The 26,516-nt window shown below is 39.1% G+C and overlaps 1 protein-coding gene across 1 annotated transcript; it reads left to right on the top strand.

Annotated features, from left to right (window-relative positions):
* The first annotated feature begins 17,039 nt into the window (after positions 1–17,039).
* LOC109021881 lies at positions 17,040–17,948 on the top strand. Its single transcript, XM_019004612.1, has 2 exons — positions 17,040–17,462; positions 17,511–17,948. Exons 1-2 carry the CDS (start codon positions 17,040–17,042, stop codon positions 17,946–17,948), a joined length of 861 nt encoding a protein of 286 aa, XP_018860157.1.
* Positions 17,949–26,516: the final 8,568 nt, after the last annotated feature.

Consider the following 26,516-nt stretch of genomic DNA (forward strand, 5'->3'; position numbering starts at 1 on the left):
ACACCCATTTAATAGCTTGCCAATGGGTTTTTCCTGGGTTGCCCATAAATCTGCTAACTACACTCACAGCATAAGTCAGATCAGGCCTAGAACAAACCATTGCATACATTATACTTCCTACCATGCTAGCATAAGGAATTTGTTGCATAAAACTAATATTTGAGTTTATTTTAGGGGCCTGATCTAACGACAATTTGAAATGCTGTCCTAATGGTGTGTTTACAGGTTTTACATGTTCCATACCAAATCTGTTGAGAATTTTAAAAATGTAATTTCTTTATGACAAGTATAGTATTCCTGCACTTCTGTCCCTTACAATTTCCATTCCCAAATTGTAACTCTGCCTTTAAGCTTGCGACCTAAGTAGCAACTTCAAACGGCAAGTTCCACTTCAGGTTCATAACACAAGGCCTCAGCCCTTCAAGCCTTAACTCGTCAGCACCTAACCCACCTAAACCGAACAGAGAGGCCATCAGTTATGTAAATGCAATCCCATTGGTTGGCAAATAGGATTGCATTTACTGTGACAAAAGAGGCGCATCGACTGGATTTTCAGCCAAGACAAGATGCATTTACTTCAGCCAAGACAGATGCGATTGGTTGGCAAATGCGATTGCATTTACTTCACCGTAAATGCATTTTCAGCCAAGACAAGATGCCAAATCCCATCACTAGGGGGAAATTATTCCCTCAGGACCCTGACAAAAGAGGCGCATCAGGACTGGAGGGATTCCTTCCTTGGTTGGCAGGAAACCAGATGGAAAAGGCCACTTTATTACACTCAGTGGAGATAAGTTCAATCAGCAATGAAGGGCTTCAATGCACAGCAGATCAAACACAACGCAAGCCACTATTCGGCCCACCAGAGTGAGCCTACATATCCCTTCTCTCATTTTATTGACAAAATCGCAAGAACTACTACTACGGGGGCCCCTACCAGAGTTGATAGTCCAACAACAGAGAAAGAGTCCACCCCAACCCCCTCTCGTGGAAAAATCTGAAAATATTAAAAGGCAGAGCCCACCTGCGCAAGCCTCTGATGACCAACATCCAACGAAGAAAAAATCACACAAAAGTCCCTCACTCAAGGTGAAAAATCAGAGCCCCATGAACCCAACTCTGACGACTCAGATATGGCCATTATGCTTTTAGAGCCGTAAACAGACTCCATGGGGAAAATAAAGAAATACAAAGAACAATCAAGGGCCACCTTGTAATTCAGATCACATTCTCCTGTGTAAAAAAAAAAAATTCAAAAAAGCTATTGGTTTGGAATTGCAAGGGACTGATTCGACCCAAAACAACAAGATCTCTAAGGCCAATATTAGAAAATATAATCTAGGTATTATTTTTTTTGTTGGAAACTATGGTGTCTGTCTAATGCACCTTAACTATTGTAAACAGAATTGGTTTCTACCATTTTGTGAATTTTCGACCATGTAAAAGAATGAGGCCTTTTGCTTGTATAGCAACCTGGTGTAAATGTTGAACTTGTCAGTATCAATATGAATGTCATCTCTATTTTAATCTACTCGAATCCTCCATATCACCCATGGTTAATAACTTATATTTATGCACCGACCCAATGGCATTTCAAAGCAAAATTCTGGAAATACGTGGAATTTATTATCAGGGCCTTCCCGGGACCATGGTGTTGCATATGAGATTTTGGTCCCGTTTGGATTTATAAATGAGTTGAAATGATTTTAAATAAGTTGAATAAAATATTGTTAGAATATTATTTTTTAATATTACTATTGTTTTGAAATTTGAAAAAGTTGAATTGTTTATTATATTTTGTGTGTGAATTTGAAAAAGTTATAATAATGAGATGAGATGAGTTAAGATGAGTTTCCAATGCAAACAGGGGCTTACTCAATCAATCCGAGAAATTTGGAGGGCGTCCTGTTGCATCTTCCTCGAAATGAGGACTGAACAATTTAATGGATAGTCAAGGCTTAATCGACATCGGATACATGGGCCCATCATATACGTGGACAAATAACAGATAAAGCAGAGCACTTATCCGAGAGAGATTAGATCGGGGCATTGTAAATCAACATTGGAGACTGCTATTGTCAGATGCCTCACTCTAACATCTGATCTCCTCAGTTTCGGATCATCATCCTCTACTACTAGACACAACTCAACAAAGTCGGCCTCATTCTTTTAAATTTGAAAATTCTGGATTCATGAGTCACTCAATCAAATGATAATTCAAGAAGCCTGGAACAAGCAATTCAGAGGTATCCCTGCTTATATTCTATGCAAAAAAATCAAGGCTACAAAAGATGCAGCCAAACATTGGAACAAAGCCACGTTGGAAAGATCCAAATCAACATTCAAAAAGTAGAGAATGAGATGTTTGAAATACAGTGTCGCACTCCGTCTATACATAATCAAATAAGGGACCAAAAGCTCCAATACAACCTCTAGCTATAATTGAAAAATGAAGAAGTCTTATGATGCCAAAAGTCCCGAATCTCATGGTTGACAACCATGGATCTCAACACCAGATTCTATCATTTATAAACAACGATCAAAAGAAGAAGAAATTTGATTGACTCCATCAAACTGAGCCCAGGTACCTGGTCGATTGACCAATCTTAAATTGAATTTACTTTTATTGATTATTTCCAGACCATTTATACCTCCTCAAATCCAACCACCTTGGGTCATCTTGAAAATCTCTTCGAAAGACAAATCTCGGATCACGATAATGAATTTAGTGCCCAACCTAGTGAAGAAGAAATTTATTCAGCACTAAAATAAATTCTGAATAAAAAAGCCACAGACCCAGACGGAATGATCGCTCTTTTTTATAAGCACTATTGAAAAATTATTAAGACTGAAGTCATCAAAGCAGTGCAAAATTTCTTCCAATGTGGTATAATATTGAAGGCTAACAAATGTCATATAAAAAATCATCACCAAAATCATGGCAAATAGGCTAAAAACCATCCTTCCCTGCATCATCTCCCCACTTCAGATGGCTTTTATCTTGGGCAAAAACATAAAAGAAAACACTATAATTGCCCATCAAATGTTCCACAACATGAAGAAAAAGTAGGGAAAAGAGGATTGATGGCGATAAAATTTGACATAGAAAAGGCTTTTAATTATGTTGGATGGGAATCTTTGTTTAAAGTGATGGAAGTGCGAGAATACAACAACAATTGGAAAAATCTTATAAGAAAATGTATAATGACTGCATCTTTCTCCATCATCATCAACGAAACCCCAAGAGGTTTCTTTAAAGCTCAAAAGGGACCCATACAGGACGACCCCATGTTGCCTTTTTTCTTCACCTTATGCTTAGAGGTGTTGTCTAGACTAATGACTTATTAGAAGCGCAAGAAGTGTTTGAAGGATTTTGATTAAGCAGAAATAGTCCTCCAATCTCTCTCTATTATTTGCAGATGACCTCATCGTAATTTTGGAGAGCAAAAGAACAATGTGCCATAGTCATCTCGGAAATTCTTGAGAAATATATGGAATGGTCAGGACAGAAAATCAATCACAACAAATCATCCATCTTCATTACAAGGAACACAAATCCCACAACCAAAGCATTGATTACTCAAAAATTGCGATACAAAACATCCTCAGCCAGAATGAAGTACTTAGGACTTCCAACCTCATTCAAAGAGCAAAAAATGAGAGCTTCAAATACTTAATGCAAAAAATCAACAACAAATTAGAAGTTTCGAAGTCAAAATTATTGTCATGGGTGGGAAGAAAAATGCTAATCAGAAAGGTAGCAAGTACAATCCCGACATATCTAATGCAAACTTTCATGTTACCAAAGTCAATGTGCAAGCAGTTGAATACAAGTTTTAAATTTTTTTGGGGATCCTCTAAAGAAAAAAGCCACAATCTCTATTTGAAATCATGGAAATCTATATATAAGCCAAAAAAATCAGGTGGATTGGGTCTCATATTAATGGAGAACAAGACTTTAGCTCTACTAGCAAAAACTTCATGGGAATTGAGTCATGAAAGCAGTGGGCTATGGCATGAGATACTATAAAAAAAAAAAATAATACCTCAGCTCAATAGGTTTCTCAAATGCAAGTCCAAAATCTTCAGACTCATGGCTATGGAAGGGAATTCTAAAGACAAGGGAATTGATCTTAAAAGGCAAATGTTATCAAATCTTCACTGGATTATCAATAAATGTATGGACTGAACCTTGGATCCTATCCATGGAATCATTCAAGCCAAAGTTGATTCAAAAAATGAATGAGGTACACCCTCTCTTGAAAGTTTCTGACATCATTACAAATGATCCTCGCATGGAATCATTCAAGCCAAAGTTGATTCAAAAAATGAATGAGGTACACCCTCTCTTGAAAGTTTCTGACATCATTACAAATGATCCTCGCTCCTAGAACATAGTGAAAATGCTAACATTGTTTGAATAAGATAGCATTGTACAAATCCAAAAATCTTTCTCCCTCAAAATAACGAAAGAAATGACTCGGTAATTTGGCTCCCAAATTAGAATGGCAAATTCCCAATCAAAACCGCTTACCACTTAGCGGCAATTGACCCAAGTACCATTTCTCCTCAAAATCTCCAAACTTCCAATTTGAAAAAACTTTAGAGATTGAAAATCTATGATCGTCACAAGCTGCTACTGTGGAAAATAATTTGAGATATGCTTCCCACTAGGGCAAGATTGAGCAATATCATTCCAAATTTTCAACATAAAAATTGTCCGCTGTGCAATGAGGAAGAAGAAACTCTACTCTATCTCTTCGTTAAATGTCCTGTTGTGCGCATAATATGGCAACAAAGCAGCTGGCCATTAAATCTTCCACTATTGCAGATCAACACAATGAGTGATTGGATACAACTGGTAATTGATCCAGTTCCTTTATTGGTAATAACAGCTCCAGAGGTTCATCATTTTCAAATATTTGCAGTAATACTAATGGACTATTTATGGAGGCAAAGAAATGATATTGTTTACAACCACTAAGCCCTCTTACTCAAGAAGGCAACTATGCAGCTAGAAACAACGTACCAAATTACTTATAAATAAGCATGGGAACCAAAGGCCAACACTCCTCTCAATCTAAGCTGGACCCCACCGCCTTCAAATCAATGGAGCATCTCTTTTGGTGTAGCAATTAGAGACCATTTCTCCACCTCTCCGGTGATATGCCAAGATTCAAAAGGTAATGTTGTGGAGGTATGGACATTGACGATCACAACCATTAACCCAACCTTCGTAGAAGCTCCAGCAGCCCTTTTGGCAACACAAACGGCAAAACAAATTCGAAATAGGCCAGCAGTCCTAGAAGGAGACACTCAAATTGTTATAGACACCATAAAAAGACACCATAACAAAAGAATTCCCTTACAACTCTCCTACATCTATTTTATGACTTTACATAAAATTGAGGGTAGTTTTGTAATTTAAGAATTTTTTTTAATGAAGTGACATGATTGTATTGGTTGATTATAAAATGAGTTGTAAAGTAATTGAAGGTGAAGAATCTCTCCCTTTTTTTAAGAGATTAATTAGATCCTCTAGAATTCTTGTTGAGTAGAATCTAAGGTGAAAGATATATACATATAAAGTGGGTCCATAACATTTATGAATGGGTAGTGATGGGTTACTATCATTTTACTATTCATCTACTACTTATAATGTATTTATTTTTTTAGCATTTTTTAAGTATTTTTTTAACATCCTTAATCATTAAGAAAAAATTAAAAAAATATATAATTTTACTAATAGTCACTTTTTTAATCATTAAGTAAAATTAAAAATTAAAAAAAATCAAATACAAAAAGAGTAATAAATGAGAAATAGGAAAGTAATAACTCTATCATTTTCCTTTATGAATACTTGAATTTCTCATGTAACATAAAATGCTCAATAAATATTGTGAAGCTCTCACTTTGTGTGTCGGTATCTCTCCTACACCATGCCCGAGAGGTCGGAGAAAAATTGATCCAATTCAAGTAATTTTAAGTACATATATAACAACTCATATTACAACCAGTACACAATAAAGGTAGTATACGTACAAATTAGCTGTGCTCAACAAATAAAACGTCCGAACTACTTGTCCAATAAAAAGAAATAATTAACTGCCATGTGCATATATCTGCTCTAAATTGCGTTACTAGTAATTCATTACTAACATGTGACCTACGTACCATTCTTCATGCAAAAGTCTCCTTGTATTTTTGACTATTTGCAACAATCCATTTTACCAATCATACTATTTTGTTAATATATATGGCACTGTCCATCAATTCCCAGATCATTTCTTTATATTAATCTAAAATAAAATTCAACAATCGATTAGTATTAATGTTTGGTCAACACAATGAAGGGAGAGTAGGATCTCGATTAAGGACTAGTTTGAACACTTGAAATATCTTTTAATATCTGTGAATAGTAAAGAAACAGTTTGAGTTACGATGTTTTATTGGCTTTTAGAAAATGAGAGGAAAAAATTAAATAAAAGTAGTATAAAGTTATAAAATTGTTTTAAAATTATTTATTTGTTGAAGTTTGAAACAAATTGTATTGTTTTTTGTGTTTTGTTTAGAAGTTTGGAGAAATTCTATTGAGTTTTATGTTTAGATAATGATTAGGTAATGATAAAATAAAAATATTAAAAATTAAAAATTAAAAAACATTTTATATTTAAGTAAAGTTTGCAAAAAGAATATTTAAAAATATCGAAAAATACATTGCTCTCTCTCTCTCTCTCTCTCTCTCTCTCTATATATATATATATATATATATATATATATATATATATATATACTAGGAAACGGCCCGGATGCGTTAGTCCTGGAGTGTACTTGACATAATGATTTAAATAAAAAAATCAGTAGCTAATTTGTCTGAGAAAAGAAAATACAAAATTAAAGAAAAACAAAAAATAAGGATTAAAAAAAATCTAAATTTCAGCTAAATATGAGCATTAGTCTGCATCCATATTGGATTATCTATTTACTCTCTATATAATAATAAAATATTATTAATTTAATAATTTTTTTAATTTTAATTTTTATCACATTTTATAGTTCTACTAATTAAAATATTAATAATAATTATATTCTAATCAAATTAATAATATTCAATATTAATATTAATAATAATTATATACTAATTAAATTAATAATTAATATTATATATTGAGTGTTTTAAGTATTTTATTAGTTAAATTTACTTAAAGTTGAATTTTACAATGAGAATGCTCTAAAGCGTGTTCTAAAGAGTAAAGTCATTTTAATTTTTTATTTTAAAAAAATTGAAACAAAAAGAAAGGAAAATGAGTACACTGTCAGAACAAAAAAGACATGAAAAAGAGACGTCAATTCATGTGCATCGCGGAACTATTAAGGGTCTTTTGGTAAAACATGAAGATCATTCATTAAATTCTACAAGAGAGCTATATGTTAAATAGTTAAGGATCTTAAGGATCTTTCGATAAAACATAATTTTTCATTAAATTCTATAAAGGAGCTACATGTTAAATGGTTAAGGATTTTAAATTTTTTTTGATAAAATAAGAATTCACGGATTTAACGAAAAAATAAAAAAATAAATGAAAAAATAAAAAAAATTACTATTCATTATTAAATAGCATAATAGAAGAGAAGTAGATATATAGAAAAAGCAACGGAATTGTTTAGCTAGGCAGAATTAATTATAGAACATCAACCGCCGCGTTACTTTTATTTCAGCCACCTAAAACAAAGAAAAGCGAATTAAAAAGGTTTGGGGGATAGGATTGAAAAGCTTTCAACAATGATCTGCCATGTATGGGAGGTAAATACTAAATTTATTAGTTACTTTTCCATCTACTACGTACGTACCACCTAGTTTTTCTGCTAAATAATTAATTGCTTTGTTTTTTGTCATCATGCAAATCTGCATATCTACGTATATACTAGCAAAGGTGCTACATGCTCCCATGTGTAGCGACCGGTTGAAAGAATAAAATAATTTTATAGAAAATAAAATCTTTTTGTAAAAGTATATAGCAGTAACAGTTCATTCAAAACAGTGTCAAAATTAATTAAAATCTTTGGAATGGAAGAATACGTTATCATCTCATAACATCATGCACTAAAACTTAGAGAAGATTCATGAAAATTAAGTTAAAAACGTTGAATTGTTGACAAAAACCAAGACACAAGCTCTTCAAACACAGATTCTAAACAACATTTAATTAAACACATTCTCTATATAAATTGAACAATATGATACAAAATCACCATTCAATTGGCCGCAAGCTGCTCTTACAATGAGAATTGCACATCCAGAATCACCAAGTTTATAAACGCCATTCTTTATTTAAAATATTATTAGGTTTGACATGTAGGTGAATAATTCCTCTATCATGTATAAATTGCAACGATTTCTGAATGCAGTCCTGTGCAATCTTCGTAACCTATTCATACACTACAACAGAATGTGTATTTTGTGACAGAGGAAACTGTCACAAAAAAATGGCAAACCGTCACTAAACATATTTGGTGACGGTTTGAAACCGTCACCATGACCGTCACGTAAAGTGCGTCACAGAAAACATTTGGTGACGGTTTACTGTTCAACCGTCACAAAAAATATTTTTAGTGACGGTTGGAAGTGTTCCGTTCGGTACAACGTTCGAACGTTCCTTTTTTGTGACGGTTATGAACTGTCACAGAAAATCACGTTCGGACGTACAATTAAACGTTCGGACGTTATACCCGACCCGATTGGCGTTCGAATGAGAGAAGTTGACGTTTGTTGTATATCGTTCGAACGTATCATATTTACGTTCGCATGTTAATGCGTCCGAACGTTAATTACAATAAACGTTCGAATATTTGTTCGAACGTAAACGTAAATGTTCAAACGTAGCGCGTTTAATGTTCGGACGTTATTTCGAATGTAAACGAAGGAGCGTCCGAATGCAAGTTCTTTGTTCGAACGTTAGTCGGTTTAACGTTCGAACGATTCAATTGTATTTACGTTCGAACGTTTGGTACAGTGTGAACCAACGTTCGAACGATTTTTATTTACATTCGAACGTACAGATCAGAAATACTAATTTCATAAAATTTAAAAACAAAATACCAATAGTATCATATTACATACCCAATTAAGAAGTAACAATGTCTTATAAAAGTACAAAATTAGATATTAAAACTAGTCAGAAATATTGATAAAATTTATTTCTTCTTTTTCCCTCGCCCACGGGGATTCTGTTGCAACGACATAACACGCTCCATTTGCACCATCATCTCTCGTTGCACTTGCTCTTGCACTTCACTGCGTATTCTTTCCTCCTGGTCTCTCTGTTGGTCCTGCAAACGCGTCTCTAAATGAGACTGTCGTTCTAAGAGAGACTCTAACTCTTGCTGTCTCGACAAGTCGGAGTCGGAGTCGGAGCGGATTTTATATATTGCTAAACTTTATAAATATAAGAAGCACTCACAAAAAAACCAATAATCTAATTGTCAATAATATTATATAACATCCTAATATATAACTTAAACATTTATAATATAATATATTATATTGACAAACGTTCGAACGTAATAATAAGTACGTTCGAACGTTCTATGTATATAAGGCCAAAACCGAACGTCGAAACGCATTTCCCTGCCCGTATCCATCGTCTTCTCCGTTATTTGCCGCCACGCCGCCGTCACCGCCGCCGTCAACTCCGCCACAACCGTCACTAAAAGGTAGGCATTCATCTTTTATGCAAATAACATGTATTTTATTGAGATTTAGATTGACATTTGGATTGAGTTTGGTTTAAAACCGGATAAATATTACCGGATTTTCAACTTCATTTTCCGGCCACCACGACCAGTCATTGGCCGAATAGTCACCGTAGAAATGTTTCTTGAAGTGTATACTTCATTTACATGGTGGCATTTCGGCATTTAGACCCTTGTAGAGAAATTTTCGAGATTTCAATAATGGCTGAGTCGACACAGCCATTCTGCGTCGAAACGTTCAAACGTTTCACCAAGACATTCGAACGTACGACGTTTAAATTACCGAGCCGTTACGGCTTCCACGTTCGAACGTTAATCGTCTTACATTCGGACGTGAATATTATTAAACGACATACGTTCGAACGTTAATATTTACTTTCGCACGTAAATCACATACGGTCGGACGTTTAATTATAACATCCGAACGTAGTGATTTTCTACATTATTCATGCTTCGACGTTCGGACGTTCATATTTACGTTCACACGTAAAACAAATACGTTCGAACTTAAATTCGAACGTATTTGTTTACTGCTTATGTTCGAACGTACATCTGTACATTCGAACGTATTTGTTTTACGTTTGAACGTAAATTTATTTACATTATTTTACGTGCGAACGTATAAGTTAACGTCCGAACGTTTTTATCTTTAACGTTCGAACGTTAAAGATAGAACGTTCGAACGTTAATCCAGAGCATCTTAAAATTAATACAAAAAAATGCATTATTCTAAATAATTTTTTTTTCCTTTTCTATTTTCAGGATATGGCTCTTCCACTGCATACACGAAAACGAGGGAGGGAAGGAGCCACGTCGGACACTGCCCGTATCGGAGCTCGTACTGTTATGGTAGAGAGAGAGGTCTTAATTAATGAGTTCGACGAACTCTGTTGGCAGCAGACGAACCTAAGAGATGTTTTCCTCAGTAGAGGCTGGGGAAATATCTGCACATTGAGGGGGAAGGTATACCCCTCAATGGTTCAAGAATTCTATATGGGGATGTGTGACATGCCTCCGGATGCATCCTCTCACACCGTGACTGTACGCGGTGTTTCCATTGAGGTATCGGCAGATGTCATCGGCGAGCACCTCGGGATTCATCGAGGTGCTCAGACATTTACACACTCAACACCCCGTGAGGATGTAGGCACTTCTGCATCATCTACTGGCCGGGGATGTGAGCCAGCATCAGCCGATGATGCAGGCCAGTCAGAGGCTGAGGATACTGGCGTCGAGGCTCGGGATGATGACCGAGACGAGGATTTCTACATCCTCACCGGGAGGGATCGCATGCAGATCGAGCGGAAGAACGCCTTCAACCAGAACCATCTGCTGCATTTCTTCCGCATGTTGCACCTTATTGTTGCAACAAATGTCGATCCTGTGGCTCATAAAACCACATTTAGTCGGCTTCGGGCACAATTTTTGATACGAGTGGCACGTGGAGATCCTATAGATTTGCCACTGCACATTTTTGAGAGGATCCGTTACGAGGCGAGCATCGTCTCCACGGATAATCTCCCATATGGTGTCCTCATCAGCCGACTATTACTTGCACGGGGAGTGCCGACCCAGCCAGAGGAGCGGGTCAAAGATCAGATGAGCCCCCTCGACATGACCACGCATCGGCGTAGCATTGGACAGGCGAGGGGACGTCAGCCACCCCCTGTAGAGGATCTAGTTCCTCCGACGCAGCCTGAGCCAGGTCATGTCGGGAGTAGTAGTCAGCATACGCCGAGTACATCTGCAGGAGATGTGCGGCCTGCTTGGGTTGATGCGGTCATCTCACAGCTGACTGCGCATATTGATCATAAGATCGATCGATCGCTCGAGGCTATATCGGCGTCTGTTGCCGAACTCACCCATCGTGTAACTATCCTCAACGACAAGGTTGATACCTTGACTGAGGAAGTACGGAGTTCGACTTTTGCGGATAACGTTATCATCTGACTGTTGTTTACTACGTTCTATCAATTTTTGTATTTTATTTTTAATATTTGTAACGAAAAATATTATGGAATATTTTTATCGTTTTTTCATTTCAATTTTTAATCTTCTTTGATGTTATAGTTTTCAACTTTAATACTAAATCACTGCATTTCAAATATATATAAATCAATAATATATATTTATATATTACAAAGTGTGTATATATAAATATATACAATTCAATTTTTTAGACTTGTTCACAAATTATGCACAATAAAAATACATAATTTTTAAATTAAAGTCATTTAATTTAAATTTACAATGAACGTTCGAATGTTATTACTTAACGTTCGCATGTTGGTGAAAACATTTTACGTTCGAACGTAAAATTAATAACATTCGAACGGTTGCGCCAAAACATTTTACGTTCCAACGTAAACAGACATAACGTTCGAACGTATATGTGACGTTCGAACGCATATTTCCCATACGTTCGAATGTAAAAAAATCTCATTCTATCTTTAGTGACGGTTTCCAAAAACTGTCACAGAAAATGCCTTTTAGTGACGGTCTAGGGACTGTCACAATTTCCCATCCGTCACTAAAAAGCAATTGTGTTGTAGTGATATGAAGAGAATCATCAAGTAAGGATGATAAAGGATTGGGATGAATAAAAGCAATGAGATTTTATTCCTCCAATTCGCCATAGCTTCTTTTCACCATCCAAACATATGAACACCATGCACATTGAAAGTTAAAAGCATTTAGTAAGCATGCCTACAAGCAAAATGTGGAGTGTAGGAATAAATTTGGAGGCTGACACAGGATTTAATTAATCTGATATATCATGATTACATCGTCACCATATCACCATAGAATTTGCAAACTTCGCAGAAATATTCCCTCATATTGACGCCACAGTTGGTACAAACTTGAGCAACCTAGAACAGGAAGAGAAGAATGATTGAAACCAACTAAGATATTTCAAACAAAAAAGAACCTGAAAGCTTTACACAACATTACAGAGAACCACATACTGACTCCTCTGTGTAACAAACTGAACAAATAACCTGAAACAACAACACAAACTCCTCGTAGATTCACGAAAAATGTTTATAAATCAAGTAATTACAAAAGGAAAGACGAACAAGCATAGACAGAACAGTGCACCAGATTTAACCGCTGCCGAAAAAAGCAGAGAAGCATGCAGCAACAAACCAGAGCAAAAAGTTTCTAGGATAACTGCATGTTGGGATATCAGTTCAAACAGTCTTTTTGTAAATTAAACTCACTCAGTTTTTTCATCTACCTCAAGGGCTGCATGGGCATGTTCATGACGACGATCACCACGCTGTTCTGTGGCGCCGTCTCCCTCATGTAGATGTACTTGTCCGACTCCATGGTCACATGCGTGAATGTGATGAATTACGGGTTAATCCTAATGCTCGATAACTGCAACAACCACAAAAACAATAAATAAATAAATAAATCCAATCGAATCCCATAGAAAGAGAGTGAGAGAGGGTGCAGATCTATGAAGGAGGAGAAGGAGAGGGAGGGTTGTGCAGTGGAGTGGCTTTTCCGCGTGATTTCTTGAAGTGTGTTTGAGAGATCGGCGGTGGGGTGGTTCTGCATGAATGAGGCCATGGGTGAGGGCGATTTAAGTTGGGTTGCAGCGGCGCGACTAACCGTGAGGCTTGGTTGGTGCGGCCATGGCTGACGAGATTGGGCGGGAGAAGGAGAAATCTAGAGACAGGGGTTCTACTGAGGGAAAAATCCCCAGCAGCTTGTAGTGTAGTAGTCGTGGTTTGGGAGTGCGTTTGGTGGCGCAAACAACGGTGGTTGGCGGCGACTGAGAAATGAGAGAAACAGAGAAATGCAGAGAGAGAGAGAGAGAGAGAGAGAGAGATAGGGAGATAGACACAGAGTAATCGAGGAGGATGAGAAGGGGTAGTCCACCGGCATGGTGGCGGAGGTGCTTGGTGGACTGCTGCGACAATGGGTGGTGATCCACAACAAATAAGGCTCATTGCGGTGAATACTTTCTGTTGGAAAAGTAATCGCCGCAAAAAAGTACTAATTGCGGCGATTTTTGCTTCAACGCATAGATTTTACACTGAAGTTCGGTTTATGCTAGGGGTGCCAAGAACTGTCCTTTCGCAGCTATTTTTTGACCTATTATGACAGAAACAAACCTTGCAATAAATAAAATGCAGTTGCAATGTATGTAAACGACGAAATTGTAATTTTAACGGCAAATTTACCGTTAAGTGTGGAACGGCGTCGTTTTACACATGTAAGTATACAAAACATAATGGAAATAATGTCGTTTGGTATTAAATGAAACAACATCTTTTTATTCAAAACGTATGGAAAAAAAAATATGCATGAAATGGCACCGTTCCACTTAAACTTAAGTGGAACGACGTTGTTTCAAGATCTTCTTCCCCAGACCTTCTTCGCCGATTCACTCCTCTACCACTCTCTCTCTCCATTCTCTCAAAAGAAGCTCGCCGCTATGGGTACCGAACACCAACCGAGAACTGCTAGTGTCAATACAACCAATTTTCCTCCTCTCCATCGACCGGTTACAGTTGGGTACTCCTCCCTTTTTTCAGAAATCGGTCAGTATCAGTTTTTACCCCTAAAATCTAGTGTGATTGAGAATTGGAAGGATAAAACTTTGAACAAGAGCTTGTGGGACGTTATAGATAGCATGGAATTATTTTTTTTAAAATTTTTAAGGGACCATTTTCACTGACAATAACTTGTGGAAATAATTTTTTTAGAATAAGAGTCCTTTTCAGACGACACTAATTCACCGGAAATCATTATTTGCATCACAGATACTTTTTGCAATGATTTCTAATTCACTGGAAATATATAATAGCAGCGAATACTTGTGGTCGCAATAAGTGCACATGACTTCACATAGAAATATATTTATGGCGAACTTGATAGTATTTGCAATGATGCATTGCCGCTGCAAAAGAGTATTTGCAACGATTTTTTATGGAATTCAATAGGACAATTGCGGCGATTTTAACCACTATTTGCAACTAAAAAAATCGCCAAAAAAATATAGTTATTCCTACGATTTCAGATGTTCATTGCATTAGAGCAAAAGTGAATAAACAATGGCAACTAACGTGTATCGAAGCAATAATCATCAAAAAAGACATGTTACGGCGATTTTAGCCACTTTTTGGGACGAAAAGTGGCGCTGCAAAAAGGCCTTTTTCTTATAGGAGATTGGGACAAATAGAAACAAGAGAATGGGAGGGAGATAATGTGTGTGTGTGTGTGAGAGAGAGAGAGAGAGAGAGAGAGAGAGAGAGAGAGAGAGAGAGAGAGAGAGAGAGAGAGAGAGAGAGAGAGAGAGAGATTGGTCTAAGGGCAAGGTCAGGAGAAAAAGAAAAAGAAAAAGAAGGAAAAAAATGGAAGAGATAAAAGACATGGTTATAACTATAATTAAACACAAAAAACAGAACATTAAAAGACTCAAACACACTGGCACAAACATCATCGATCCCTTTTCCCAAAACTCAAACCATCCCTCTCTGCCAAGCATTAAAAGACAATCATACCCATACAATCCACGGAAACATCTTGCACCCATTAGGGCTGCAACCCGACCAAACCGTTCGATATATGGGCCCGACCCGACCCGCGTGAATATGGATAAATCTCAGTCCGACCAGACCCTATATCGGGTCAATCCGTTGTTATTTTTTTAGGAAACCTAATGTCTTACTCTTCTTTCTTCTTGATCTCCATTGTGATCATCAAGCTTGTATACAAGCACAATCGAAATGCATCACCCAGTCCATTTTCTCTGCTTATAATGGGGCACCTGCACGTCCTTAAACTGCCCCTCTACCAAACATTACAATCCCTGTCTTTGCAGTACAGCCCTGTCCTCTCTCTTAAATTTGGTTCCTGGTCTTGCATCGTCATATCTTCTTCTTCTGATGTCGAAGACTGCTTCACCAAGAACAACATCATATTTGCAAATCGTCCGACCCGACTACAAGTCCTAGATGTTTGAGGAAACATGTCGGTATCCAATGTTCAAAGATCAACATCCAAACATATTGCCTTCATTCAACGACAATCTGGCCATGAAAGAGCATCTCACGTCTTGGGCTCATGTAGTTGCTTGCACTGTGAGATAAATTGGAGACCCAGAGATCTCTTTCTTGTGGCACCCCAGGAAGGAAATTTGCAGCAACTCTCGGACTCAAGGAATAGCTGAGGGAGATGGAGCAGGATGTCGGCAGCCTCAATCTCATTGGCAGTGAACTCATCGAACAGAGCGTCCTCTGCGGCCTCAATCCTTAAACAGAGAAAAGTTGAGAAAAATGAGAGAAAGCGAGAGGTGAAGAGGGTGGATTGGGTTAGGAAGAGTCGATAGAGGTAATGAGAGAGCTAAGGTGTGATTTTAGGTGGGTTGAAACTGGCATTTTACGGGTTCGACCTGAAAATACTTTTCACCCTCATTTATCGGACATGTCGGGTTGGTTCATTCAGGCGGGTCGGTTATACGATTTTTCTGCACAGGCCTAGCACCCAATGTTGAACAAAAGGTTAAAATCGGCAGAACACAAAATAAAATAGAATGACAAAAATTACTGTAGCTATTCGATAGCCACTTATTATATATAATAGATCAAAACTGCTACGTACAAACGGCATGCACAAACTCCCTAAGTGGCTGTACGTGTTAAAGTTTACGTAGAAGTGAAAAAAATAAAAGAAAAAGGAAAAAAGAAAAGGCCAATATAAAGAAAAATGCAATATTTTTCTTCTTCTTCCGTCAGAGTTGCAACCCTGAGTTGCAACCCTGTATGCGGCTTAACTCCAACTATGGAGATCATCAATTCTTGTCTGAAAAGTACCATTTGTCGATAAGAATATGTGGCTCAGCTCCAACTACGCTGCAAGAAACAGAAATTTAAGGGATGCATGTAAGGGGAAAAGAGGATGTTGCGGTAATAGTATGTCAAGATCAAAGAAATTGGGGAAAATGGAACACATTTAATATGGCTCGTCAAAGATAGCTATATAAATGCTCAATAAATGAAGTAGGATCTACTTAATATATACCCTTATATATAGAGATATAATATTTACAGTTTTAGAGTGTGTAAGTGTTATGAGCTCTTTTTGAAAAAAATTAGTACATAAATCTAGGATCCACATAAATAAATAATTTTTTTAATAATGAGCTCTATTTATTTGTAAATGGAGTGTGCAATGCTTTCAGATCCTAAGACTATAAACTGGGACAACCATTAGGGCAGTTAATCACCTTGAAGTTTTGGAAGAAGATTTGGGGTATCAAGGCACCCCAAGCCATGAAATCTTTTCTGTGGAGAGCAGCTAGTGAGTCTCTTGCCACTAATCTCAACTTGCACAAGAGAAAGGTGGTGGTGTCTCCACATTGTCCTATCTGCTTTATGCATCCTGAATCAGTTGCACATGCTCTCTGGACTTGTTTAGCAGCCCAAGATGTGTGGTCTATGAGCTTTAGAAGGATACAAAAACTATGTATGCAGGATGGTTCCTTCAAAGAAATTCTGATGCCAATGTTGGATCAACTATCCCTATTGGAACTTATAGAGATAGCTGTTATTGCTAAAGCTGTTTGGCACAGAAGGAATTATTGTCTGTTTGAGCAGCATTTTCACCCTCCTATCCAAATGTCTAAACAGGTCCTTTCTGAGCTGAATGCCATTGGCACTTGGCTAGAGAACTTGGAAAAAAGGATTAAGGTCCAGGTGCCTCATATCACACAATGGTCTGCCTCTCCACCATAATTCTTCAAGGCTAATTGGGATGCAGCCAAAGATAAAGGCAACTCGAGATTGGGAATTGGTGTGATTGTCAGGGATTTGGATGGTTACATCATAGTCTCTTTATGCTCATCTATTCCCTTAACTCCTGATCCATTTCTAGGAGAAGCAGTAGCTACTCTAAGAGCTACTTCTTTGCATGCTGAATTGGGCTTACACCAATTCATCTTAGAAGGGGACTCTCTTGGTGTAGTGAAGGCTATCCAACAAGGAAATGAGATTTGGAGTTCCACTGGTATGGTTATTAGAGACATAAAGGTGTTATTATCCAAGGTTCGTGGATGGTCTATCCAACATGTTCCTAGGAAAGTCAATGTAATTGCCCGTGTTTTGGCAAAATTTGCCCTGACCTGCTTGGAGGACTATATTCTTATTGAGGACTATCCTCCATGTATTCACCATTTGCTCTAATGAATAATATTTGACATTTTCAAAAAAAAGGATCCTAAGATTATATTATTTAGCATTACTTGTATATATAATTTTACTTCATGAGACCCTAAAGGCTCAGACGTTTTTCATGTTGCATATGTGATTTTTTTACAAACACAATTTTGATCAGTTTATAATATGTCCTACAACCATGCTATGTGTTAAACCATCTTCTCTCTCTACATCTGGTTTTGTTTTGTTTTTGTTTTTCTTGGGAATAAAGATTAAAATGCTTATAAAATTGTTTATAATCCTAAAATAACACCGAAGTTCTGTTAACCAAAAAGATAACCAGATTTCTTCCATTATTAAAGTATTTAAACTTTATTAGACACTGCCTTCACAATTAGAAGGAAGCATCAAAATCTCTAACCAACCTTTATTGATTAGGGAAAAAATGTAATAGAAAAAAAATACACTGCAGCAAATCTAAGCTTTCGGAAAGAAATATTTTTGGGATGAATTTAATTTCATTCTAGAATATCACTTTTAAGAACGAAAACCATGTTTGGTCTCAAAACATCTCAACAGTCCAATTATCATTCCAATAAGAAATTTGACGTTCGAACAAAAGGATCTGGGACAAAATATATCATCCACAAATAGATTTACGGTATGAACTGATGGTCTACCATTCAAACGAACATAAATTTCTGTTTAAACGTATAATATTAGTAGTTCAAATGGAAATTTGGCGGGAGAATTGCATATAGTTTGGGCGTGAAGTATTAAACTTTGTTAGAATCGAAATCTTGTTGTTTGAACATAAATAATGTTGTTTAAATGAAAAACATTTGTACGAATGTGCAGATTCCATTTGAAATTACAATGTTTTAGTTTCATTAAAAATAAAAACAGATCATATTTAAACATTTTTACGTGATTCGCTTTGTATAAAACCATTAACTAGATAAAAAAATCATATTAAAATATATAATAAGTCACAAAACAAAAGTTAATGTTTAGTAATTAATTCACATGCCCAAAGTCCTAACAATCCCTTCTATTTCTATCAAACAAGCATCCACTCGTCTAGTCAATCAATGAGAGGCCTTATGCTCCCTTCAATATCATTGACAAGGCTCGCCCGCAACTCAGCAATTGCTGCACTGATATCTGTGGGCAGAATATCAGCAATGGCAGCACGTATCTCTGTACGTACAATATTAGTAAATGTCGCACAGATCTCTGTGCGCACAATATCAGTGATCTCATCTGTACATCTAGTTGTTGTGGTCACGTTAGTAGGTCTCCCAGAGGGTGGAATACTTGTGCCCTCAGTAGGCTCTAATTGCTGCCTAGTGCAAAGGTGGCCATGCTTTTGCCCAAGGTGACGATATTTATCAGGCCATTCGTGATTGTCGACACTTAGCGAGAGTTACCTCCACTTCCGTAAATAGAAGTAGTCAATAGATTATAAGCACAAATGGCAGACTACTTCCGAACGAGTACCGAGACTCATCTCTAATTCGAGATAGGTAATATAGGGACAAGTCAATCGGATAGCCTGTTGCCAATTGCAAAATGAATCTTGCTTGCTCGATCGATGTTGAAATTCATCTTATGCTTCCTTGGGTCTATATTATGTGTGATGATCAACGTGAATATCCAGAAGAATGTTGTGCAATCAACATGCCTAATGGCCTTGCCGCCACAATAAGGAAGACTTGTATCCTCGACTATCAACCGACGTACCTCCTCGTCGGAAAACTCGTCCTCTGGAAGAGTTTGCTCCACGAGCTTCTTGGCTCCATCTCCTTATGAGAGCTAGTAGTATCCTGCTCTCATATTTTTGCCGCTAGAGCTCTTCCTCTCAAGTGGTTTCCACACACGACTTCATGTATCTCCCTTATCACGTACTCGACTTCTCCTTTCATTATGCAACTTAACAACGGGGTTGCAAAACCTCTCCTGTATAGTGTCCCATCCACCATGGTAAATCGAGTCGCCCTACTTTTGATTTTCCTTGCCTCTTTTCGAATGGTGGGAAGATCTTCAGTTTTCAAGTATCTAACGATATCATCCGCCCATCCCAACACATTTTCCTCAGTCTCCAAGGCCTCTTTCCCTACAGCTGGTGTGTTAATAGCTCGAAGGTTAACCTCCCCCGATAGCTTCTCTTCATGTTTGGTGGATGTCGCCCGTGCCAACCGATCGGCTTTCCAACTGTGCCCTCGGGGAATTCGTTCAATTCAGAAATGCTGAAGGCGATGACATCCTTTTTGAACCTGATGGAGGTATCTTATCAACCTTTGCCCTTTCACTGAATACTCCCTCGTGATTTGTCCAACCACAATTGGGAATCTGCCCTCATCTCCTCCTCTTCCCGGCCTGAAGTTTCAACTATGGCCAACATCGCGAGCACCGCTTCATACTCAGGTTCGTTGTTGGTTACTTTAAAATTTAGTCATATTGCATGATTCAACTCAACTCCGTCATATGTTACCATGTGGACACCTACTCCACCTCCACCCCAACAAAACGAGTCATCGACATATACTCACCATGGTGCCTACTATGAAGTCGACCAAGACCTGTCCTTTGATAGCAGTTTTGGAAACATAGTTGATCTCATACTTGCTTAATTTGATGAACCATTTAACCAGTCACCCTGATGTGTCGGGCCTTTGTAGCACCTTCTCATGGGCGACAACGTAAAAACTCTTATTAAGTGGGCTTGAAAATAAGGGAGTAATCGCCACGCAGATGTTACAAGCGTGAATGCAATTAGTTCTATCTTCAAGTAATTTTTCTCGGCTCCCTTTAAAGCTTTACTCACATAGTACACAGGCTTTTGCCCCCTCCCTTCATCCCTAACTAAAGCAGTTGATACTGCATCAGGAGTGGAGGCTGTGGCGCCCCCGACCCCCATGTAAGGAAAACACGGGAATCGAGACGCCGGGATGATGACAACACGGTCACACATCCCAACGAACGTGCCAAGTGTGTGTACATGCAACGGTGTACAACAACAACGCAGCGGATTAGTCAACTAAGTACCAGAATTTAAATACAAGTAAACATCAGTAAAAGAGTTTACAAAATCATCCCAAAATAAGTTTAACACATGTCCCAGAAATACAAAAGGGTAAAAATAAAATAACAATAACCAGTGATCCCAGATCACTCCTCGGGCGGAGCCGTCTCCTCAGGCTCGCCCTCCTTCTCCTCATCTGCAACAAAATCTGCGTTACCACAAAATGGTACCGCAGGTAAGTATAACCCAAAAATAATCTCAGGAATAAAATGCATTTAATACAACTAACATGCATGCATATGATGAAATATGCATTTTCTTCAAAACATCATTTTCCCCGAAAATGATAATTTTCCAACACACGCCAAAATCCCATTTGGCCAAAAAATAATCCGTAAAATATTTTCCCAGAAAATGATTTACACAAAATCCAACTCACACTATTTTCCCAGAAAATAGTCCATTTAATCCGTCAATACCCTATGCACCATGGCCTCCCCTAGGGACCATCCGCATGTCCTGGCTTCGTAGCGATGCCCAGTTCCGCGCCCAGCGCGTACATGGCCAGACATCCTCTAGTCCCCGCCAGCAGAAGGACCACGGAGTCGGCACGAATCTCTCGTCCGATCCCATTGTCGCCCAGCGACAATCCAGGGGACGTTACTCAGTTTATTCCGCTCCCGAGTAACCAGAGGAGCTCCACCGAGATAATGCCCCATCTCGGCTTGGGGTCGTGATACGCACGCACCCAAATTCCATTCTCACATGAAAACCCAGTTTTCATAAACACATGAACATGAATGCAATACACGAAAACCCAGTTTTCCTTTACAAACATGATCATGCATGAAATAATGATATGCACATGTACCAACACAAATCCACATTCCTCAATAACCAATAACCAATCCAATCAAACCAACCCAAACAACTCCAATCATAAATCCATCCGACCCCCGTACTCCTCGGACTCAGTCCGGCATGCCAAAAAAATACAGTGAAATGCGTTAGTGCAAAAATACATAAAATTCATGAGAACTCTTTGGAGAAATACTTACAGCGCTATATGATAATTTCCGGAGGATCACGAAGCTGAAAAAGGCGACGTCTGAGCAACACCACAGTGTAAAATACACTGTGGCCGTGGGTCACAAATACCCACTTTTCAACGGAGACAAACGAAGACCCCAAAATGATAGGGTAGGGCCTAGAGAGGTCGGTGAAGCCAATGGTGGTGGTGGTTTGCCGTGGATGACGGCGCAAAGGGTGGTTTTAGGCCAAAAATGCCGAAATCGGAGATGGACTTGGTTGTGCTTCACCGGTGACGGATCGGAGCCGGGGTTGGGTCCATTGGGTTGCCAAGAGGTCGGGGATGAAGTGGTAGGAAGATGGTGGCCAATGGTGGTGCGACGGCGGCGCTGGAGCGAAATGACGCCGCGGCTTCAATGGGTTCGTGGCGGCTAACGGCGGCACAAATGGAGCTGGAAATGGAGGGGTGGTGTCGCCGGTGGCTGGGGAAGCGGTGGAGCCGGGCGGTGTCGACCACCGCCGGCGCACGGCGGCGGGCTGGGGAAGAGACCAACGCACGGCGAGAGAGAGAGAGAAAAAAAAAGCTCGCGCGCGGGAGATGGCCAGGAGAGAAGAAAAAGAAAAGAAAAAAGAAAAGAAGAAAGGGAAAAGAAAAGGAAAAGAAAAATAGAGGGAAAAGAAATGAGGTCCAATCCTCATAACTTGGGTAACAAAAATGATCCAACGGAAACGATTTCAAAACCACAAGTTAAATAAAATAATTTAAACGTAATGGTAAAGTCAAATTGAAATAATTAAATCCCACAGTAATTAAATATGAAAAGCAGTTTAAATGCACAACAATAAATAAATATTAAGAAAGCACATAAAATATTAATTTTTCCCAATTAAAAATCCTAAAAATAATCCAATTAAAATCCAATAATTTTAAAACAAGAGAATAATTTTTGAATAAATAAAAATAATCCTTCAGTAAAAATACACTAAAATACGAGGTGTTACAGAGGCTAAGTACAATGACAAAGGTTCCTCTTGCTTTGCCTGGCTGAGCAACGGTGGGTGAGTTAGATATTCTTTCAGCTACATGAACACCTCCTCACACTAGGAATCCCAGCCTTGTGCTTTCTTTAGTACTTGAAAAAAAGGGAGGCACCTGTCTGTTGATTGGGAGACAAATCCATTGAGGGCCGTTATTCTCCCTGCCAATTTTGGATCAAGTTTAAATTCGTGGGCAACTTCATTTCTATGATTACCCGTAACTTCTCAGGATTTGCCTCAATGCCCCTCTCCAACACCATAAATCCCAGAAGCTTTTTCGACTACAAGCCGAACGCGCATTTGGCCGGATTAAGCTTCATTTTGTACTAGCATAACACACCGAAAGCATCCCTCAGATCCCTTAAGTGCTGCCTAAACTCCATGCTTTTCACCAAGAGGTCATCAACGTACATCTCCATATTTTGGCCTATTTGATGTCTGTACATTTTGTTTACTAGCCTCTAGTATGTTGTCCCCACATTCTTCAGCCCGAAAGGCATGACTTTGTAGCAGTACAGCCTCCAATCAGTTATGAAAGCCATCCTTTCTTGGTCAATCTGACTCATCTTGATTTGGTTATACCCTGAGTAGGCATCCATGAAGCTCAGCACCTTATGACCCTCCGTGACATCGACTATCGAATCTATCCGAGCGAGAGGAAAACTATCTTTTGGACAGGCCTTGTTAAGGTCTGTGAAGTCTACGCACATCCGGCAATTCCAGTTAGATTTTTTTACCAACACCACATTCAACAACCACTCAGGGTATTGGGTTTCCTTGATGAACCCTGCAACCAACAACCTATCCACTTCTTCTTCCATCACCTTGTACTTCTAAGAGCTAAAGTTCCACTTTTTTTGCTTGACAGGACATGCATTCGAGCTAACGTTCAATCAGTGTTCTATTACATCTCCATCAATTCCTGGCATGTCTTTATTGCTCCATGTGAAGATGTCTTTGTGTACAAGGAGAAGATGTGTTAATTGTTGCCTTTCTTCTTTCATTATTTTGGTCCCAATCTTCACATGGTTCCTTGGCTGAGCTGGGTCAAAGTTTACAAGCTCCAAAGGCTCGTCTACCTCTCCTTGTCTTAAGGCTTCCTCTTCCCTTCTTTCTGCCTCCATTATGAATACTTCAATTGGTGGCAGTGGGTGGGCCACCATGGCACCCTCCCAAGACTCGACTGCGTTCACGTTTTTCTCTCCTCGCTTGAGCTCCTGGAAATAGCACTCTCGTGTGAGCACCTGCTTGCCACGTACTTCCCCAATCTCCGCCTTTGTGGGAAACTTCAATTTCAAGTCATAAGTGGAAGTAATCGCCTTCAAAGCATTTAGCATTGGCCGTCCAATGATAGCTTTATATGTCGACTGTGTCTTCACGACCAAAAGTTCTATCATGGTGGTGGCGAGGTGGGGATCTTCCCCCACTGATAGTGGCAGCGTGATGGATCCCATATGTAGCACTGCTTCTCCCGTGAATACTATCAAAGTAGTCAGTGCTAGACGAAGCTGGTCTACGTTTATTCCCATCCTCGTGAAGGCATCCCAGAATAGGATGTCTGCTGAACTTCTGTTATCCATCAGTATTCTTCACGTGGTGTAATTGGTGTAATTTGCCACCAACATCATTACTGCTAATGCGTCATCGTGCAAGTAAACCACTCCTCTACAATCATTGTCTTTGAAACATATTGTGGGAGTGGATTGTACCTGTGGTTGCTTAACAGGTATTTATACACTATACACTTCCTCGTACCTCGCCCATCTGGCATAAGCCTGCCTCCCAGAGGAGGTCGGACCACCTCCTGCACACTCTCCGCTATGGTATGTATCTCTCCTAGTGGTGGGTGTCTTCGATCTTTGCCTTGCACAAGATGCCGATCTCCTCTCTCTCTTAGGCGATCCCCATCTTCTTGGGCTCTCATTCCGTTCAGGCTTGTGTTCTTGCCTCCTGTCACCAAAACACCGTGGTGGAGAAGTGTCCCTGACGAGAATACACTCGAGCTCGTCGTTGCCCCTCATCTCTTCAATTTTTGCTTTAGCGTGTGGCAATCTTTAGTTCTGTGACCATTTGCCTTGTGATATGTACAATACTTTTGGGTCTGTCACCCCTGACCCTCATCACGCCTAGTCTCCCTTGTCTTACCCTAATTATGCACACTAGATTAGTGCACATGATTGCGGCAATATCGCCCTATCCGTACATTTTGCCTTCCTTCGTGGTGGTTTTTCCTTGCCTTCAGTCTTCCTTCTCAATTCCTCTTGGGACTCCCTTTTGGCACACGCTCTTCATTTCGTTCTGATCTAGCGGTTAAGGCGATTAGCGTATCCTCGGCATTAACAAAAGCATATGCCTGGTCCATAAATTCTCGTAAATTGGAGGGGCTTTTTCTTACTATCGACCATAAAAGGACTTCTTGGCCAAATATCCCTGAGCAGAGTGGCTAACATAATTTTTTTGTCTTGATTGTCGGCTGTCATCCACTCTCTATTGAACCATGCCAATTATGCTTTCAGACTCTCGTCCTTCCTTTGATTCACAGTTATCAAGTATGCTACCAGCCACCTTCACCTTCGACTAGCCATAAACTAGGTTATAAATTGCCTACCCAGCTCCTTGAAACTGTCTATGGATCCCAGGTGCAATGCTCCAAACCATTCTTGGGCAGTTCCCTTCAAAGTCAAGGGAAAAGCCCCACATGCGATCTCTCCTGGAAATCCATGGAGCGTCATGTGAGCTTTAAAAGTTTCTAGATGCTCAACTGGGTCTTTGGATCCATCTTACATGTCTACCAATGAAACATTGAACTTTGGTGGTAACAACACTGCCATGATTTTGACGCTGTATGGTAGATTTGTGCTGGTCAGCAGTTGATCGGTCGAGGAAGAGGTTCCTATCTTTTTAGCCATCTCGTCATATTTGTCCAACAAGTTGTGCAAGTCATAATGCATCTACTTCATCTCCTCGTTGTCCTGAGGTAGCTTGCCTATGCTAGCATTACGACCTTCCATCTCAACCCTATCGGCTTGACTAGGCTCTGTATCCTCTCCTAAGGACAATTTTTTGCCTTGAGGGTCTCGTTCTCTTTTCGTAGAGACTCCACTTCTGTTGTAAGCTTCCTTACTACTTCCTCAATTTCTGCAAGCCGTCCCTCCATATTTTGTGCATGCTGACTATAGGACAAAGAGATCCCACAAATGGTGCCAACTGTTACAGACGTATTTCACAGTGCCCCACGTGCGATCACCTACACCCAAGAATGAAGAGGCTCGGGGGTTGCGATGGGAAACCTCCGATAGGATTGTTCATCCGGGTTCCAACCCAGGGACTCGGGTATACCTGGACCGGAACCCGGGTTTCAAACTCGCGCCGGAACCGGGACCAGGTTAGCCCGGGCCAGAACCCGGGTGGATCCGGGTTTTTGAAACCCAGAAATCCGGGTTCCGGGTTGTACCCGGGTTTTTTATTTTATTTTTTTTATGGTCCATATAAAGGGTTTAGAA

This window comes from Juglans regia, chromosome 5 (genome assembly GCF_001411555.2).
Source record: "Juglans regia cultivar Chandler chromosome 5, Walnut 2.0, whole genome shotgun sequence".
Taxonomy (NCBI): domain Eukaryota; kingdom Viridiplantae; phylum Streptophyta; class Magnoliopsida; order Fagales; family Juglandaceae; genus Juglans; species Juglans regia.

Excerpts from the sequence above, each read along its gene's own strand:
- LOC109021881 (XM_019004612.1), top strand. The coding sequence starts at position 17,040 with ATGAAATCTTTTCTGTGGAGAGCAGCTAGTGAGTCTCTTGCCACTAAT. Across the intron at positions 17,463-17,510 it reads AAAAAAGGATTAAGGTCCAG|GCTAATTGGGATGCAGCCAA; the intron begins GTGCCTCATATC and ends TAATTCTTCAAG.